Raw genomic sequence first — 14,438 nt, forward strand, 5'->3', positions numbered from 1 at the left:
CTATGGGCAACAAGACTTCATGCAAATAAGTCCTAGGAAATTTATTTTAAATTTCATCAATAGTATTGTGCGGGAAATCCTGTATTGTTCATATCCTACCATCGCCCTTTGCTTAATCATGCGTGATGGTAAGATAGTAGGATGGTATTTTAGTATGAAGGCAGTGGTAGAATAGTAGGGTGGTAAGATGGCGACGGCAGGGGGCAATAGGACAGCAACAGTAGAGTGGTAGGATAGTAGGGTGGTACGATGGCGACGGTAGGGCAGTAGGACAGCAACAGTAGGGTGGTAGGATAGTAAGGAGGTGGTTGGATAGTAGGGTGGTACGATGGCGACAGCAGGGCAGTAGGACAGCGACAGTAGAGTGGTAGGATAGTAAGAAGGAGGTGGTTGGATAGTAGGGTGGTACAATGGCGACGACAGGGAAGTAGGACAGCGACAGTAGGGTGATAGGATAGTAAGAAGGAGGTGGTTGGATAGTAGGGTGGTACGATGGCGACGGCAGGGCAGTAGGACAGCGACAGTAGGGTGGTAGGATAGAAGAAGGAGGTGGTTGGATAGTAGGGTGGTACAATGGCGACAGCAGGGCAGTAGGACAGCGACAGTAGGGTGGTAGGATAGTAGGGTGGTACGATGGTGACGCAGGGCAGTAGGATAGCAACGGTAGGGTTTTAGGATAGTAGGGTGGTACGATGGCGACGGCAGGGCAGTAGGACAGCGACAGTAGGGTGGTAGGATAGTAGGGTGGTACGATGACGACGGCAGGGCAGTAGGACAGCGACAGTAGGGCAGTAGGACAGCGACAGTAGGGTGGTAGGATAGTATGAAGGAGGTGGTTGGATAGTAGGGTGGTACGATGGCGACAGCAGGGCAGTAGGACAGCGACAGTAGGGTGGTAGTGTAACATGCACTGAGCGGACTAATAATATGATTTTACGACACTAACGATACTATATGCAATAAGCACCGCAATATCTTAATATATATATAATTTTCCTTAGGGCTACCTCGCCTTTATGATTCGTCACAGATTCTTTCCTGCATATTTAGCTTAATGAGCGTCTACTAAATGATGCTTCGTATCGTCTGGATAAATGTTTTCTAAATGATTCAAGATTAGCGGAAACTTAATGAAGAATTGATTTAAACCTGTTTTACCAGTCAGAACTACTTACTTATGGTGGCTGATTTCTGCCATTTAGTGTGTTCGTGTCATTCATCAAAAGTGCTATTAAGTAACATAGTAGCGTCAATTACTTACATGAACATATTAGTAAAAACTCCACTGTACTTGGATCAATCATTACACTCTTAATTAAATATAAAATGATAAACAGTAAAATTCCAGCAAATTCAGATATCTGTTATTCAATATTATTTCATTACATAAGGTAACATATGTACGATAAGTACTGTTACATTTAAGGTATCGTATGTACAGTAAGTACTGTTACATGTAGGATAACGTATGTACAATAAGTACTGTTACAAGCAGGGTAACGTATGTACAGTAAGTACTGATACATGTAGGGTAACGTATGTACAATAAGTACTGTTACAAGTAAGGTAACGCATGTACAGTAAGTACTGTTACATGTAGGGTAACGTATGTACAATAAGTACTGTTACATGTAAGGTAACGTATGTACAATAAGTACTATTACATGTAAGGTAACGTATGTACAATAAGTACTGTTACAAGTAAGGTATCGTATGTCCAATAAGTACTGTTACATGTAGGATAACGTATGTACAATAAGTACTGTTACATGTAGGGTAACGTATGTACAATAAGTACTGTTACATGTAGGGTAACGTATGTACAATAAGTACTGTTACATGTAAGGAACGTATGTACAATAAGTACTGATACATGTAGGGTAACGTATGTGCAATAAATACTGTTACATGTAAGGTAACGTATGTGCAATAAGTACTGATACATGTAAGGTAACGTCTGTGCAATAAGTACTGTTTCATGTAAGGTAACGTATGTGCAATAAGTACTGTTACATGTAGGGTAACGTATGTGCAATAAGTACTGTTACATGTAGGGTAACGTATGTGCAATAAGTACTGTTACATGTAGGGTAACGTATGTGCAATAAGTACTGTTACATGTAAGGTAACGCATGTACAATAAGTACTGTTACATGTAAGGTAACGCATGTACAATAAGTACTGTTACATGTAAGGTAACGCATGTACAATAAGTACTGTTACATGTAAGGTAACGCATGTACAATAAGTACTGTTACATGTAAGGTAACGTATGTACAATAAGTACTGTTACATGTAAGGTAACGTATGTACAATAACTACTGTTACATGTAAGGTAACGTATGTACAATAAGTACTGTTTCATGTAAGGTAACATATGTACAATAAAAACTGTTACATGTAAGGTAACGTATGTACAATATACAATTCATAACAGATACACTGTTATATGTAGACGGACAATCATACGGAAATTGATATCTCATCTTGTTAGGTTTTCAAAGAGGTTTTATCATTTAATTATTTTATTTGTTTTGCATGTATAATGAATAGTTGACGTAATTTGTAACGTTATATTCTATGAAATGCATTACAAACTTAAATAAAAATGACACTAACATAGTGTTGCTAGGTCAGACCATTCTAATATAATAGTATATTTACAATGGGTGCCACGTAAAATGATAAAATCTGTTCCCATAAAATAATGAAGTTTTATAAAGTTTTCACAGGTAACGTATTGTAACAGCTGTATTTCTGTACCGCCCCAGAAGAAAAAGGAATATGCTTTACAGACATTGGGCTTTCAAAAATCATAGGGTAGAAAATTCCCTACAGAAGGGGAGGCTTCGTCACTCTGGCCTATAGCGTATACCATCCTATATCTTGTTAAATGTCTCTCGTAGTAACAAGACACAACACGATAGTAGGAAAACAGGACTGCGTTGGTAGGATTTATGATAATGATGGTAGAATGCCAGGATGGTAAGATAGTAAGATGATGGCATAGCGATAGTAAGATAATAGGATCATCTAGGTTCATATCCTATCATCAATGTGGCGACGAATAAAACACGGTATCCTAGTACGTCCTTAAATTTGCAATATCTATTTTGTTTTAACTAGGAAGTGAGTCTGGTGCTTTTTGGAGGAATATAAGATCAGTCCTTTTGGAAGTCGATGCAAGGGAGACAACGCCGTTACTAAAGGTGTTGCCACCCATACAGGTTTCACAAAGCCGCACAGCATATCCGGTTAACGAGCCACATACCCCTGGATATCACGGTGACAGCCCGATACCTCCTCCAGGATTGCCGTCTATTTCTGACCACACAAAGCAGTTATGTTGTACAACTCGTCCACCAAACCCCACCCAACAATTGTTCTTCAAGAAGACTGACAAAGAAAAAAGACAGGCACGCGTTCTAAACAGTAAGTTTTTCTCTGTTGTATAGTCTATCATTCAGTAAGCGATAAATACTACATGACTTCAGAAATTAATTTTCACAGTTTATTTTTAAATTTTGCGTAGACTGGTCATATAGCAAAAACAATAGACCGGCGACTTATACAAGGCTACATATACATGTAGCTGATGCTTTAGGTGTAATAATCTGCGATATGGTTTGCCTTACAGTCTAAATTTCTTAACTACGATAGTGTGGTTTATTTTATTCTGTTCTGTAGTATTTTTTGTGTTTTGTATGTTTGCATCATTCGTGCATGCTTTCTTAAACATTCGCGTCGGGAAAATACGATCTCCTGTAAGATAAGATAATCATTTACGACACAGTAATTTTGTACGTGTGCTTTTACTATTACTTTATTATTATGTGTCATTTTCCAGTTTTCTAGTTTTATATGTCAATTGATACTAGACAAATTTAACTCTCATATTTTACCTCTTTAACTGACTGAGAGAAGTTTAACTCTCATACTAGTATTTCATCTCTTTAACTGATACCGAGACTAGTTTAACTCTCATATTTAACCTCTTTAACTGATACTTAGACAAGTTTAACTCTCATATTTTACCTCTTTAACTGCCACTGAGAGAAGTTTAACTCTCATACTTCATCTCTATAACTGATACTAATAATAGATTTACTTTCTTATTTCACGTCTTTAGCTGATACCGACACAAGTTTAACTCTCATATCTAACCTCTTCAGCTGAAACCGATACAAGTTTAACTCTCATATTTCACATCGTTAACTGATGCCGATACCAGTTTAAGTCTCATATTTCACGTCGTTTAGTTCAACTCTCATATTTAACTTCTTTAACTGATATCGATACCAGTTTAACTGTCGAATTTCACCTCTTTAACTGAAACTGAGACCAGTTTAACTTTTCACTTCTTAAACTGAAACTGGCACGAGTATAACTATCATTTCTCACCTATTTAAATGAAAGCAATATCAGTTTAAACGTTATATTTCACATCTTTAACTGATACTGGTACTAGGTAACTCTCATATTTCACATCTTTAACTGATACCGATACTAGGTTAACTCTCATATTTTACCTCTTTATTTCGATACCAGTTTAACTCTCATATTTCACCTCTTAAACAGATAACGATCTTTAACTCTCATATTTCTCCTCTTTCACTGATACCGAGACTAGTTTAACTCTCATATTTCACCTCTTTAACTGATACCGATACTAGGTTAACTCTCATATTTTACCTCTTTATTTCGATACCAGTTTAACTCTCATATTTCACCTCTTAAACAGTCTTTAACTCTCATATTTCTCCTCTTTCACTGATACCGAGACTAGTTTAACTCTCATATTTCACCTCTTTAACTGATACAGCTTCCAGTTTAACTCTCCTATTTCACCTCTCTAAATGATACAGATACCAATATAACTTTAATATTACACCGCTTTTACTCTCTTCTATTTCACCTCTTTAGTTGATATCGATACCATTTAACTCTAATATTTCACCTCTTGAACTGATATCGCTACCAGTTTAACTCTCCTTTCTAAATGATACCGATACCAATATAACTTTAATATTTCACCTCTTTAACTGATAGCGATACCTATATCCGTTTAACTTTAATATTTCACCTCGTTAACTGATAGCGATACCAGTTTAACTCTCATGTTTCACCTCTTCTACTGATACCGATACTGGTTTAAGTCATATTTCACCTTTCTTATTGATACCTATATCCGTTTAACTTTAATATTTGACCTCGTTAACTGATACCGATACCCAGTTTAACTCTCATGTTTCACCTCTTCTACTGATACGGCGACCAGTTTAACTCTCCTCTCTAAATGATACCGATACCAATATAACTTTAATATTTCACCTCTTTAACTGATAGCGATATCAGTTTAATTCACTCTCATATTTCACCTCTTCTACTGATACCGATACTGGTTTAAGTCATATTTCACCTCTCTTAATGATACCTATATCCGTTTAACTTTAATATTTCACCTCGTTAACTGATAGCGATACCAGTTTAACTCTCATGTTTCACCTCTTCTACTGATACCGCTACCAGTTTAACTCTCGTATTCCATCTTTCTAAATGATACCCATACCAGTTTAACATTATTATTTCACCTCTTTAACTGATACCGATAGCACTTTAGCTCTCATATTTCACATCTTTAACTGATACTGAGACTTGTTTAACGCTCATATTTCACCTCTTTTACTGATACCGTGACCAGCTTTACTCTTATATTTCACCTCTTTAAATTTTACCAATACACGAGTTTGTCATATTTCACCTCTTTTAATGATACCAATACCATTTTAACCTTCATATTTCACATCTTTTACTGATACCGATATCAGTTTTACTCTCATATTTCACCTCTTTAAGTATTACCAATACCAGTCTAACTCTCATATTTCACCTGTTTAACTGAAACCGATACCAGTTTAATTCTCATATTTCACCTGTTTAAGTGATACCGATACCAGTTAAACTCTCATATTTGTTTAACTCTCATATTTCACTTCTTTAACTGATACCGATTATTATTTTGAGCACATAACCTTTTATACATGAAACTTATCACGTATACATGAGTAATGCTGAATTGATCAGGCAGTTCGTCGGAACAACCGCCTCAAAGATTTCATTTTGGAAAAAAAAAGCGACGTCTGCTCGCAAAGAGAACAAAATATTAGATTTCAAAACAATTTACATAAACCATTTTCAGACTTAAGTTCATTATGACTTTAACCTTTGACATACAGACACTTAAAACAATAGGGTCATCAACACACAACATGAAGTTTGATGTCTATAGGTCATAGCGCTTTTCAAATATCAAGTTAAACACTGTTTTCAGTCTAAAGGTGACTGTGACCTTGGCATTTGACCTACTGCCCGACGCAAAAACCAGGGGGTCATCTACAAACCACAGGCAATCATCACATGAAGTTTGACACATGTAGGCCTAAGGTTTCCTCAGTTATCAATCGGAAACAGACAGGTGGACAGATGGCCCGACAAATTTTGAGGGGCATAAAAACAACACATTCAGGTAATGAACTCCATGAACACACACATTTTTTTACAACAAAAACATGACAAACACTGCAGTAAAAATATATTTTTTCATTATATCAGTATATAATTAATATGTGGCTTTAATTATAATACAATATAAAATATCTAATTGACACAAATAAAACAGACAATAGAAAATACTACCTTTTTTTGACAATATATACACTGAACATTGTATTTTCATTATATTCTTAAAATATTAGTTTGATGTTATCATAATTTTACAGAAACGAACTTTATATAGGTAAACTTGTCACTTGATAAAAGCATACAATCTGGAAAATTGACTACAATGGATAATGTTAAGACTTTTTATGGACAAGCGAATAGAGTAGTTCACTTTGAATCACTCTCCCAGTCACCTGTGGATTCAGAATAAAAGTATTCTAATATGTTTAGTCCACTGACATAACTGCAACTGTGTTTAGATATTTCTTGAAACATTTATATCCTAGAATGCAACAACAAGACTTAGAGTAAATAAGTTAGTTAGGAAAGAATAAGTTCAACTGAATATTGAACCTAAGATTCCAACTGTAAGATCAAATTTATAAGCAATGATTTTGTTGAAATGCTGCAATTTAATTGTATCCAGTAAAGTATACATTCTAAGACATGAAGAAGTTTTTTTGTAGTTTCATTGTGCACCAGCAGAATTGGCATTGGCTTCAGTCAGTAAGTGCAGAATCATTGCTCTTGCAAATGACAAAATGTCATTTTTGATTACAAAATATTTGTTGTAAAACTGAATATTTCAACAATAATAACGAAGATTACACACATGTGGAAACTGCCTGGAGTTTTTTCTTTAAGCCATCCAACATTAAGTAGTGTTATCTTTGTCATGCCAGTGGTAGTATTTTGACACGTGTCATATAACTATGAAAAAACAAACAAAAAAAACAAAAACCATCCCGCACGCTTCATTAAAGATGTACCCGCCCATCCAAACGATAAAATTAAGAGAAGAAAACAATATTAAAATGAAAAATGCGCGCGCGCGCCCGTTCGCTCAATATATAAACTGTATGGTCAAAATATTCGTTTTTATATTCTTTATGTTCGTGGTAGACCTTTTCAAACACTTGATATATCTGCCTCTATCTTCTCCCTGTCCATTCTCTTTCTTTTACTTTCTATCCTCAATCTCACTTCTAAACAGAATATCAACATACGCATCCAATCCATAGAGGAATGATTGAGGCGGTGGAAGAACCCAACACATGGAAAATGGAGAAAAAGAAGCGAGTTGACAACGCCATTCAAAGGGTCGCCAAGTCGTACGTACACGACCCCAGAAGCTACCAGGAACCCGATATCAACGAGCGAGTAGATAGCCAGTTCATGCCAACTCGAACAAGATGTCCAAAGCCAAAGCCTACAAAGCACAGCCTTGTCATTCTTGACCCCGAGAAGATGATACGGGATCGAAACAACATGAGTTGTGATATCGCACCAGATCATCCATCGGGGAACGTTCCAGAAAGCTGTAACAGTCACCTTGCAGCCCAGATTGCATATTCCGTCTCTGGACACTCATCCAAGTCTACTCACAACATCTATGATCGCTCTTATTCCACCATGCAGAATGCTACAGCAGCAACATCCGTACGTAGTGGTGTACCTTTGTATAACCAACGCTATGGAGAGAATGCTGCAGTCCATTACTACGCATGCGCACAGCCCGACAACTATGACCATAACATGTATCCTGTTCACCGACCTACTGCACCAACACCCATGTTTGACCAAGCAAAGGCATGCCGACAGGAGCACAGCAACCGTGTCTACATGTCAAAGGAAAGGACTGAACAAGAATACGTAGATGAGCTACGTATGGAGGATGCATGCCCCAAAACTACACAGTGTGATATCGAATTGGATGCAAAACGCAAACAAATGCTCGCTAGAAAATGCATAGATAAGAGAAGGAATGGGGCCGCTTCTTTAAAGAATGCCGAATTACTAGCAGCAAACGGATGTGGTTCTCCATTCCACAACGCAGGATCAGCCAGCCAACTTTTCCAGCCAGCACCATCGCAAATTAACCACACCGAATCTTACTCCAAACGCAGACGACACCTTACAGAATGCCAGCCCGAGTCCGTTGCCCAGCATCAACAGATCGCCAGCCAGCCATACCAACCAGAACCGCCGACCGTAAGGCACACCGATGACGATTCTTATTCCAAGCGTAAACAACATATTATCTACGAGCATGCAGATCAACCACGAGCACCAGATTCAAACATAGCAGGAAAAGAGGCACGTGATGACGAAGGGTATACAACTGATACTGAAAAGGTATGATCTCAAATGGTTAAACTAGTACGACAGTATGTACAAAATTCAAGCTCATTTAAAATTTATGAAATTTAACTATGCGCTTGATAACATTTTTACTTTACTTTATTATAACAGTCGATACGAAGACTTTAACTTAGACAATGAATTAAATAGTTCCGAAACCATATATTTCAATAAATCTTTACAGGACTATACGTCCTAAAATGACAAATTTGATAAGAACATATGCACAACAAACTTTTGAGGAACACAAAACGTTGTTATTGACAAATATCCATCTTAGTTCAGTTTTACAAATTGTGTTATAGGCAGCAGGGTGTATCGGTTATTGCATAATTGACAAGTTTAATTCCACGGGTCATGTAAAAGTCTCTCTTTTTTGATAAAAAAAAACACTGTTCATAGTTTATCAAATTTATAGGTACAATGGGTTCATTAGATTCATTGGCAACACAAAATAAAATATATTTCTGAAATCAAAAAGGAAATCTGTGATGTTTTAAGGGTTGTTTGGGTTTTATTTGGATAATCTCATATCTTGTACATTTTGTCTTGTTTGTTTCTCATCAGTACTAACTAATGTCTTACCAGTTATCGATTGTTTGGTATTCTGAAGTGAAGGCTACATTCAATTAAATATGTATTTGCTTGATTATTCCTATCTCACTTTATAGTTTTAGATGTATTCTTGGGAATTCTTTACTTTAATGACAATGTATACATTGCATACCGGCGAGTGTCAGGGAAAACACAGAGTTAATAACAAAGTTTAAAGTAAAGTTCCAAAATTCATTGACGCACGAAGAACTTGTTTAACTTTTAGGTAACTATTCATTTCAAATAAGCACAATATTGAATAAACAACTTGCATTTATTTCACATTGAAATACGTAGATTCTTAAACTAAACAATTGGACAATAGATATAAGTAAATCGAAAGATGTACGGGTGTTTTCAAAAGATCTTACTTGCTACACTTGCAGTTTGAATATGCGCTCTTACACATAATTCGTATACAAAAATATGTATTCGCCATTGTCCTCCAGCCAATATATAGCCTCATGGGATGTGACCACGTAATGTAACTGACCAATGGCTGAAGGCCCGGTGAGGAAGGTGTGTCCGGGTAAACCAATCAAGTACAGACCGGGCACCGTTCTCCAATGAAATCACAGAACGGTGACCGGCCGGAATTCCAGGACACCGTCTCTCTACGGAGCTTCAGCCAGGGTTTCTCGCAAATAATGTATTAAATGAACAAGGACTTGAATGAAAGTAAACCTCAAACAATTCCTCGTTTCATAACAAGTATTTTGATATATAACACTCTAAGAAATGTGAAAGTAGTTTAATCACAATCATGTAAAAACATTTTGAAGCGGGACTGTTAGCAGACGCTCAGATAGACCGGTAAGAAAATCATAAAATGCAGTAAATATGGACTAAATCTAATCAAATCTGAGTGTGGCTGGAATGTATAGGGTGTATACTGTTGCTGCTTATATAGGTACCTTACACCTTTACCAAGTAAATGTCACATAATCGTAAATGTTTCTCACCGGTCTGCAACAACAACAACAACAACAAAATGACAGCCTCCATGAAAGAAACTTTTTGCGCTGTAGAAAATCGTAAATGTAAGAAGTTAAACTGTATATCAAGTGAAGTGACCTGACAATCTAGGCAGATAAACTAATACTGTAAGTAAGTGAATAGTTTCTGAGTATTTATATTCGTTATAAATAGAAATATACAAGCTGAGAGCTGAAAATGTACATGTACAAAAGTTTGGGTTTTCTTACATTATTACACTCTGTAAATAAAACTAGGAAGAAAATACATCTAGTCGAAATTGTACTAGAAGCAATGTTAGGGTTCAACTTTCGACTTGTTTTATCAGCATCAGTGTCTCTTTCGTAATTGGAGTTGCACTGGACCGTGTTGTCAAGTTTAGAAGGTAAGGCAATTCAGTGATTTCACATTACCTGCTTCGCGAGTTATATGAATCCTTCTACCTATACATGTACAAAAATGAATGTGAATTCGTGCGTTCTATTTTCATGAATTATTATGCAACGCCCGTTTAACGGCATTGGCTTTTAACAATGTTATGTACATGTCATTTCCAATTAGGCTTCACTTAATTATATTTCATACATTGATGGCCCATTGTTTACTGAACAGTCTGTCCTAGTTCTTAGACATCATGTATGTCAATAGGTTATGATAAATACGGTGCTAACATTAGTTTAAAGTCTTGGGTTTTCTGGGTTTTCCAGAATATTCATTTTTGGTGATACATGAAAGTGTTGCAATTTTCTATAACGCTGGAAGAGGACAAAAAAGGAGCCTAAGCAAGATCTAATTGAAAACATTTCCTGTATCTCATAACATCAAACTCTTACCCGTTTGGATATTAAACCTTTGATGGACTACATTAACATTGAGGCTTATATATTCTTTAGATATACGGAATTCAGTCTGGATTCTTTGTGAAATTTAAAATTACTACTGATTGGATTTAAAATTGGCCAGGACAGGATTTGGACATTCTTGCATATTAGAATTGGACTTTACGGCTAGTTAATATTTTCAAGGTATTTGAATTCCATGCAGAACTCCGGTTGCCACGGCAACCGAAAGGAAAATTTTTAAAAATCTTCTTGTCCAAAACCGCAAGGCGTAGAGCCTTGATATTCGGCATGTGACATCATCTAATGGTCCTCTATGAAGATTGTTCAAATTGTGCCCCTGGGGTGAAAAGAGGCCCCGCCCCGGGGTCACAAGTTTAAAAAAGACTTATATAGGAAGAAACTTTAAAATTTTCTTGTCTAAAACCACAAGAACTAGGCCTTTGATATTTGGTATGTAGCATTGCCTTGCGGTTCTCTACTAAAATGGTTCAAATTATTACCCTGGGGTGAATAGAGGCCCTGTCCCGGAGGTTCTCAAGTTTTACATTGACTTATGTAGGAAAAAACTTTAAAAAATCTCCTTGCCTGAAACTGCAAGGCCTAGGCTTTTGATATATTTGAATGTTGCACTGACTTGTGGTCCTCTACCAAAATTGTTCAAATTATGCCCCTGGGGTGAAAAGAGGCCCTGCCTTGGGGGTCCCAAATCCAACATAGACTTATTTAGGGGAAAAATCTTCTTGTCTGAAAGTTAAAGGCCTAGACCTTTGATATTTGGTATGTAGCATTGTCTAGTAGATCTCCAACAAGATTTTTCAAATTATGCCCCTGCGGTGAGACGAGGCTCCGCCCAGAGGGTCACTTGTAAAAAATTACGATACTTCAAAAATTATCAGATCATATTTTCTAGACTGTTTAATTATAATTACCTGATGACCACAAGCGATTAGGGATCACTTGACTGTGACCTTGACCTACTGTCTTGTTTTTTGATAATACAGCCTTGAAATTTGGATGACATGTACAGTTTTGCACACCGATCTTAAAACTGACTTTCAGTGACCATGAATGGGACCTACAGACCTACTTTCTAATATTTAAGCATCAGTGTGCCATTTTAAACATGTAGCTCATATTAGATCTACTCAGGTAAGCGATTCAGGGTCATCATGAGCCTCTTGTTTTTTTGTTAGCATCAGTCTTTTAAGTAATTTATTGCCTTTAGAGATAAAAGTCTGCTGTGTAAGAAACAAACATCTTCACACTTTGAATATACTTTTATACTTACTGTTTGTAAGATTTTTGTCTAACTTTCATAAAAAAGTAATTTAAGGTAAATTGCTGAATGTAACAATTTTATGTAAAATACGAAAAAATCTTGTACCCTGATAGTTTCTCTCCGATCGTTATAGTATATTTTTCGATTCAAAATATCTTATTGAACGGTACGAACATACCGTTACGCAACAAACGATAAAACTGAAGTGGAACTTTATTACGTCGCTGAAACGTCATGACGTCACATTAGCTACGGACGTTAATTTTCCGCGCTTTGTGTACATACTCTTCTATAAGAAAGAGTGCTACAAAGAAAGTATTTCTATTTGCTTTATTTATTCTATTATTTGTAAAATACGTTACGCAAGAAAATTAATCTGTCAGAATAAAAAACTTATTTGTATACGATATGCAAGAAAAATTATCTTTACGAATCAGATAGAAATATCCGACCCTCGGCAAGCCTCGTTACCGCCCAGTACGCAGGTGCCCTCGGGACGGATATTTCTATCCGATTCGTTAACACGTGACAGATATTATTATTCTTAAGGTAAACTGAAAAATACAAATATTTTACTTTTAAATCTGCAGACAATGATCCCTAGATTTACCAAACAGACTCACGGACCAACTATCCGTGTTGAGCCACAACTTACCTGGAACGCATCCGCTGCCAAACGAGGTCTCGGATTTAAATCAAAGCTTCGCCGCGAGCAAGAAGAAGCTGCCAGACAGAATAAAGATCCAACAGACAAAATTCAAGCCTCAAAAGAGATCGCCCTGGTCACATTTAAATTGTCAGAGGAGGCCCGACAGAGATGGAAGAAGAAAACCATAGTCAAAAAGACTTAAATATATTAAAAGACTTTATGAATCAACAAAAACTTTAACTTTTTTATCCATTTTTGTACGTATGCATTAACTTTACAAAGTGCTATAAAGTGCAATGATATATCTCCTATTTTAGGTTTAAAGAGTACATTTTGTTATAATTTTACTTTAAACATTTATATAATATCATCGACGATATATATATTTAGCTAGAAACACACCTCCGTTATTTTTTTGTAAATAAATTGTTGAAAATATTTGCATAGCTTTATTTATGATTTAGAATAAGAGCGAGCCGTGGATGTTCATGTAGCCTTCTTAAAGGTTGTTTTATAGGACAGAAGTCTCCAGTCGGTATTAGATTTGGATAATACCCGTTCGCCCAAATCCGCACTGATACCGATAAGATGTAGGAATACTTGGCATGTGATCGATCATAAAGTACCTGTAATTGAGAAGGCAACTTTATTATGTTCCTTTTTATCCTAATGTCACTGCTGACGTATGTCACTGCTGACGTATGTTACTGGATTCATTGATATAAAAATGTCCCAGGGTACAATACTTGTGACTATTCAGACAAATTCATAATCCGAACAGGTAGTTTTACTTTGGCCTGCACTAAAGATCATACAACCATTTCAATTCCTTTTGAAATAGGACGAGATATAGGCTATATCATATATGACCCTTTATTTCGCTTCATTTATCCGTGAATTTTACCTTCCATAAGTATTTCTGAATTGCCTAGGACCTCCGTTTACTCTGATAGGACGATCCCGTAACAACCTATAGGTCCCGTACACTTTAATAGACATAACATTGCGTCTATCGTCATTTTGCTTCAAGCAACATCTACACTGACCTCCCTTTATTTCATAAAGTCTAACCCTAGAATCAAATCAACATTGTCCTTGGGGGCATTTTCTACCCTTGACGTACTGTGTTGTATGCCCTGTCTGTGACCATATGTCAATGTGTTAACTTTATCTGTTCCATTATACTGTAAATCATTTTTATTCGCGTAGGACGAATTTTCGCGTATTTCGCGCTAGG

The 14,438-nt window shown here is 36.4% G+C and overlaps 1 protein-coding gene across 1 annotated transcript in view; it reads left to right on the plus strand.

The window, feature by feature from the left end:
- LOC123559595 (uncharacterized) overlaps positions 1 to 13,641 on the plus strand; it is a 30,114-nt gene extending 16,473 nt beyond the window's left edge. Inside the window, exons 2-4 of the mRNA XM_053552549.1 lie at positions 3,127 to 3,432; positions 7,715 to 8,856; positions 13,143 to 13,641. Of these exons, the coding sequence (XP_053408524.1) occupies positions 3,127 to 3,432; positions 7,715 to 8,856; positions 13,143 to 13,403 (1,709 nt within the window). The 3' untranslated portion in view covers positions 13,404 to 13,641. The remainder of the gene's footprint in view (positions 1 to 3,126; positions 3,433 to 7,714; positions 8,857 to 13,142) is intronic.
- Positions 13,642 to 14,438: the final 797 nt, after the last annotated feature.

The sequence above is a fragment of the Mercenaria mercenaria genome, chromosome 10, assembly GCF_021730395.1.
Source record: "Mercenaria mercenaria strain notata chromosome 10, MADL_Memer_1, whole genome shotgun sequence".
NCBI classification, from domain to species: domain Eukaryota; kingdom Metazoa; phylum Mollusca; class Bivalvia; order Venerida; family Veneridae; genus Mercenaria; species Mercenaria mercenaria.